This window comes from Diceros bicornis, chromosome 6 (assembly GCF_020826845.1).
Source record: "Diceros bicornis minor isolate mBicDic1 chromosome 6, mDicBic1.mat.cur, whole genome shotgun sequence".
NCBI lineage: Eukaryota > Metazoa > Chordata > Mammalia > Perissodactyla > Rhinocerotidae > Diceros > Diceros bicornis.
This window is the reverse complement of record NC_080745.1, coordinates 59,253,930-59,259,929: the sequence shown is the minus strand read 5'-3', so window position 1 is coordinate 59,259,929 and position 6,000 is coordinate 59,253,930. Positions and strand designations below refer to the sequence as shown.

Below are 6,000 nucleotides of genomic sequence, written 5' to 3'. Positions count from 1 at the left end.
AAGCTACTTCCCACACAATCATTGAGTTAAAAAAAAGAGAGAGAGAGACCGAAATTGACAGAGAGAGAGACCCAGAGAGAGACAGAGAGAAAACAGGGTCTTGTAAACAGACAAATACTCCCAGTTCTAGACCGTCACCACGTCTGTGGCTTTAACTTCTATGCTTCTATTTCTCATGTGCAAAATGGGGCTAATACCATGGCAGCACAGGCTTGTTGTAAGAGTAAAATGAAGCAACAGACAAAAATATACTAAGAATGGCATATTTTGACATGTAAGAAAAATGCTATTAAATGTCAAATATTGGTAGAAAGTAAATTGAACACAAAGTACAGGTGTGTTTGGTTTTATTAATAAATAAAAGAACTAAATGTATATTTTAGATATTTATTAAAAAAGGAACTGCTTGACAAAATAATTCAATATAGTATAATGTTAAATTTTCAGGCTTCCTATTGCTTTGAATTTTTTGAATAAACGTTTTTATTGAAGTATAATCCGATTACATTTTGAAATAATTGAATTTAAAATAATTTAACTTACAGATTTTAAAGATCACATTCACTGCACTGGGTAAAGCAGGGTGTATCTATAATTTACTGTCAGGGATAGAAGGGGGCCTTGAACCTATAAGGATATTGTTATCTACTATTTAGTGCAAAAGACGTAAAATGATGAATGTGTATAAGTGGCAAGGTTTTCCCTAAAATGGGGCTGCTGTAAAAGTCAGTGGCGTGCCAGTTCAACTCAACGAATACTTAATCAGCGCTTGAGATTTCCTAGGAACCGTGTTGGGTACTGAGGGGGAGGCACAGATGAATAGCTTCAGCCGGAGAGAGACAAGACATAACAGCAGGATGGGGCATCATAATGTGGCAAAGGTAAAACACAGGGAGAACGCGGTGGAGCTTAAAATAATTTAACTTTCCCTGCCTGCTTTCTTTTCTTTTTCTTTGTCAAGGAACTATTTTGGATCCTTTTTCACACGTGCCAGGTCGCCTGTGTGCAGGGAATCCGCGACCCTGTGAAATCCCCCCATCCCCTGTTCTTCCTTTCCTCACATGTTCCATGTGCTCCTCCGCCACCAGCACTGCATTTGGATCGGTATCTATTGTGTGGGTGGTGAAACGAAGGAAAGTTATTTTTGTTCTAATTATGAGAACTGTTTTATTAGAGGGGAGGAGGGGGAGGAGAGGCAGAGCGGAGACTGAGGCGCTCAGGCAGGATGCTCCGAGGAGGCGTTACTAAGGTTACTAGAAAGAGGACGGAAGGTGATATGCAGGCACGGTTTTGTTCCAAGACAAAACATTTTCAACCAAGGGGCGTGGGCTTAGTGCGAGCAGTGCCACACGATATTAGATGCCGGGCTCCCGAAAAGGGAACGGAAGGGAAAAACTGAAGGCGGCGACGTCAAGAAAGCAAGAAGCCTCTGCCTCCCCTTCCGGCCCTGTTCTCCCGCTGCCCTTGTTTCCCGGGGCTCTTTTGGCTGTAGCACAAGGTCGGCGCGCGCGGGGACGGTGTCATTTAAGTGTGACACGCGGCCGAGCCGGACCGGAAGCAGAGCCCAGTCGGGATCCGTAGGGAAGAGCGGGAGAGGCGGGGAGCGGGCGGAGGCGGTGGGGAGGCTGCGCGGCCGGCGCGGACCGGGCTGGCCCTGCAGCGGCTCGCTCAGGCCGGGGGTCGTCGCTGCAGCCGCTGCGAAAGGAGGAAACGACGACTCAGCGGGCAACTTGGCAGAGCCGGGAGGAGGGAAGGGGTGTGTGAGAAGGGCTATGAGTGTATTTGGGGTCGGGGAGCAGGACCTCGAAACTTGTTCCTCATATGCTACTAGTTGATTATCTTTTTTTTTTTTTGGTGACAGATTCTGGAGACACTCGGCGTCTCCCTTCTCGAATTTCTCTCGGCCCTTGTCAGTTGATTCGTAGTCCGAAGTGAGTGAGAGCTTTTTAGTGCCACTACTGAATTGAGATGGGTATAGGATGGATGAAACCGCCAGAGAAGAAAGAAACGGGAGCAGGGGAGCAAGGGTGGGGGGTGGTGTCGCGGGGTGAGGGAACAAGATGGTGATGAGAGTTAACATTTACAGGGTTTTGCTGTACCAGACACTTTTTTAAAACTCTTTATGTTAGGTGACTCATTTAATGTCCAGTCCTATGAGACCAGTACTCTTCTTAGCCTCATTTTATAGGGGAAACTGAGGCCCAGAGAGGTTAAGGAACATGCCCAAAGAAAGACAAATGGAAAGTGCGGAGCCAGGATTTGCGTTCTGGAAGGCTGATCCCAGAACATATCTCTAAGCTCCGCAGCGTGGTTGTCCCTCATCAAGATGTGAAGGGATGAGAGGCTAGTGTGGCTTGAACAGATGTGCTAAGACAGCTGGAACAAGGGGTTGACATGATAAAGGGTGTGAGATCCAGGTGTGTTTGTAAGGTGGTGGCAAATGTAAGCGAGGGTAGAGTTGGAACTGAGGCCTTCCAACCTTCACCTCTAACCTTGGCTAGCGCCTTCCTCCCTCGAATTCTGTGGGACAGGAAAAGAGCTAGACACCCACACACCTACGTTTGAAAATAGAATTGTAGTGAGATCACAGACTCATAGGATTTGAGGATTATATGATATAGCCCCCTTATTCAGCAGATGAATCCCAAAGAGATGATATAATTTATTCAAGTCTAGCCAGGACTAGAAACATCTTTTGTCTTGGGTCCATTATAGTGAGGTTCTGGGAGATCTTTCTTTTTTTTCCTGCTGTACCTGCTATAGTGAATATTAAACTTTAAAAAAATTGATATATCATTTGACCCGAACTGGTGCCTTTTAGCCATATGAATTGGGTATTTATGACATCAAATAGTCAAATAATCCATCTGTCCCCCGTTAAAATGTGTCCCAAATTCAATGTAATGCTGAAACCAGGAGCTTCTTCCAACACAACTGAATGACAGTTGAGATCCTTCACTGTTTTTAAGAATTTCAGTTAAAAAATGAATTGAAACAAGATAAAGTTGACTAGGCCAGAGGGCAAGGTGGTTTACCTTGAAAAAACTAGGTTTTAAAGAAAAAGGAAGTCTCCTCATGAGTTGAAAAAAAGAGGAAAATTTTCATCAGTTGGTAGTGCACTGTTCACAAATACAGTGAGTCTAATGGAATATAATAATCAAAATGTTAGCATATTCCATAGAGGCGGTTTGGAGTAGTTGAAATCATGGGCTTAAGAATCCAGTAGATCAGCTTAGCCACTTATTTGCTCTGTATAATTGATTTACTTAACCTTGTTTGTCCTTGATTTCATCTCTGAAATGGAGATAATACTTCCTAACTTGCAGAATTAGAAGCATTAAATTATGTAGCATAATGTCTGGAACAAAGTTCCAGTAAAGTATGTAACATACGTACAGTAAAGTACATAGCATAATGTCTGGAACAAAGTTGATGGTAAGTACACAGCAACTGTTAATATTCTAGTGAAATAAAAATGAAGCATTACTAAAACTTGTGTGCAGTCACATGGCAGCTTCTAGACCTGGTTTTCAATGGAAAGGTCAAAGAGCAGATTTCCTTGTTGGCCTAATGGTAATTAAGGTGAAAAATGTTGATTCATTTTCTAAAGGGTAAGTCTGTTATTTCAAAGTGAATGAAAGTTTTAGATGGCTGGATAGCCCACGAGCAGTGATATACTCATCATGATCCTTTAAAGCTATTGTGGCTTTTAAAGATAACTTATTTTTGGACTATTTTGTTTCCTGAACTATGGGCAACTTAGGTTCTAAGTAACTGGTTTTATGCTTATTTACAGATGCATGGTCATGGAGGCTATGACTCTGATTTTAGTGATGATGAACATGGTGGAGAATCTAGCAAAAGGAAAAAAAGGTAAGTAATTTTTTATTGATCTGTGTTTTCTGATCCTTTCTAGATTGAGATGAGGTATAAATAAATAATATTGAAAGTTTTGGGATTGTGCTTGCTTGTGAAGACAATGATGCTCTATTGAACGAATTTTTGTTCAATAAACTATAATGAATTTGACTCAAAAATTTGACAACAGTTGTGTGCAAAATAAGAAAATAATATTTATACTGTGAAGGGGTTTATGGAAAGGGAAGCAGGGGGAAAAAATCAATTAAAGCTGTTACATTTCCCTGTTGCATCCATTTTTCATTTAACCATCAAGGACTTTTTACTTGTGATTGTCAGAGGTAAGAAGGGGCTTAGTTGGTGGTCTCTTTGCTGGTACTTGACTTCAAAATGAGGTTAGTGTGGAGGATGAGACTGTGATGCAGCACAATTCCTGCGGTTTTGTGAATGAGCAGACTAAGTAGTCACGGGAAGGAGCTTGTGGAAGTTTTTATTGAATTGGAGGGACAAGAACTGTCAGCAGATAAAGCCTGGACCTTCGAAGGAGGCGACATCTCGGTGGAGTTGCTGTGTTTAGGGGCAGTGTTTTCAGCTTTCAGTGCTTAGAAACTTGATTTTATTCATTAACTTAGGAATGGTTGACTGATTCATGTTAACCAAACTTATAAAACTTGGTTTATTACTTTACACTGAGTGCAGTTAGGTATACTGATGGGGACTGAACATTTTTGTCAGGTACTCAGTCTTCATGAATAACCAAAAGAAGAGAAATAGTTATAATTTACGTTTTATGATGCTTTACATTTTCTAGATTTTTCATTCAGAAATACTACTTTGTAGGAATAGAATTTGAGCAAATCTAGTTGGATAGTCTTCTCTGCTCTAGGGTTATATTTATCTACATAGCGAGGGCTGATCATCTATAGTCTATATCATCTATAATTAGCCCTTCTTTTTCCATGTTATCAATTACCAAAAGCTTCATTATCTCTACCTTACAACAGGAAAATTGCGGCACAAAGAAATTAAATAACTTAATCTTTATTTAAAATTAAGACAGTGAATGACAGAGCCAGAATTTAAACCCAGGAACCTAGGTGATCTGACACCAGAACCCGTGCATTTAGTTTCATCTTCTCCATTTTATAGGTATTAAATGAAGTTAAGATATTAATTAAGCTGTTTAAGGAGACATAAAATGTCTCATTAAAGATGGTGAGTCTTTAAAATTAAGACTTGAATTGTTTAAAACATGTTTCAGTTATGAAAATACAAAGAAATAGGGTTGGGAAAAATGCACTCTTAATAATTTTTCTTCTTGACAAACCAGGACAGTTGAAGATGATTTACTGCTCAAAAAGCCATTTCAGAAAGAAAAACATGGAAAAGTGGCCCATAAACAAGTTGCAGCAGAATTGCTGGATAGGTATAGTATTTCAATGTGTATTCCTTTTTTTTTGGTTTAAGATGTTTTTGTAAACTCAGAGACTTGGGGATTTGATTATATTAATTAGAATATAGACATTTGAATTTGCTTAAAATAGAATTTGTCTTAACAGGGAAGAAGCAAGAAATAGAAGGTTTCATCTCATAGCTATGGATGCTGTATCCTTTTTATATTTCTAGATTTTTATAACTAATAGAATATTTAAAAATCTTTTTTATTTCATAAAATCTTGTGAAGTCAGATAGATCTATATTTTATTTTTAAAGACAAGTGTTTATTGATGTGGAATTTTGCCATTTATACTTTTGAGTACAGTTCTCTTTTACTAATATATAAGACAGATTTAGAGACAAAAAATAATAAAACACGTTACTAATGTTCTAAAAATTGATTTACAAAGTCCACAAACTTGCAAATATTTTTTCCAACGTGTTTTTGCCATGCTCTCAACGTTTCTTATGTTATACTACTCTTATCTTCAGTCTGATTTTAACTCTTATTTTCTTCCTACCTGTTTCTTGGCTATTTAAGGTCTTTGTAAAACTTGTATTTAAAAGTAGGTCTGTCTGTGGACTGTCCTCAGGCCTGCTGTGGCTTCAACTCTCAGGTGTGACTTGGCCTGTCTTTAAGCTATACCTTGCTGCTCTGTTGTAGTCATATCTCAGCTCAACTTTTTGATAAGACTGTGGCTCGTT

The 6,000-nt window shown here is 39.4% G+C and overlaps 1 protein-coding gene across 3 annotated transcripts in view; it reads left to right on the top strand.

The window, feature by feature from the left end:
• The first annotated feature begins 860 nt into the window (after nucleotides 1-860).
• Nucleotides 861-6,000, top strand: part of LOC131407269 (protein FRA10AC1) — a 30,677-nt gene continuing 25,537 nt past the window's right edge. Inside the window, exons 1-5 of one of the 3 annotated variants that reach the window (XM_058543562.1) lie at nucleotides 861-881; nucleotides 1,862-1,931; nucleotides 3,797-3,873; nucleotides 5,189-5,284; nucleotides 5,418-5,463. In XM_058543562.1, coding sequence (XP_058399545.1) covers nucleotides 3,797-3,873; nucleotides 5,189-5,284; nucleotides 5,418-5,463 — 219 coding nt within the window. In that variant the 5' untranslated portion in view covers nucleotides 861-881; nucleotides 1,862-1,931. Of the gene's footprint in view, nucleotides 882-1,625; nucleotides 1,757-1,861; nucleotides 1,932-3,796; nucleotides 3,874-5,188; nucleotides 5,285-5,417; nucleotides 5,464-6,000 lie in introns of those variants that run through there. The other 2 variants (XM_058543561.1, XM_058543563.1) reach the window with 2 other exon arrangements.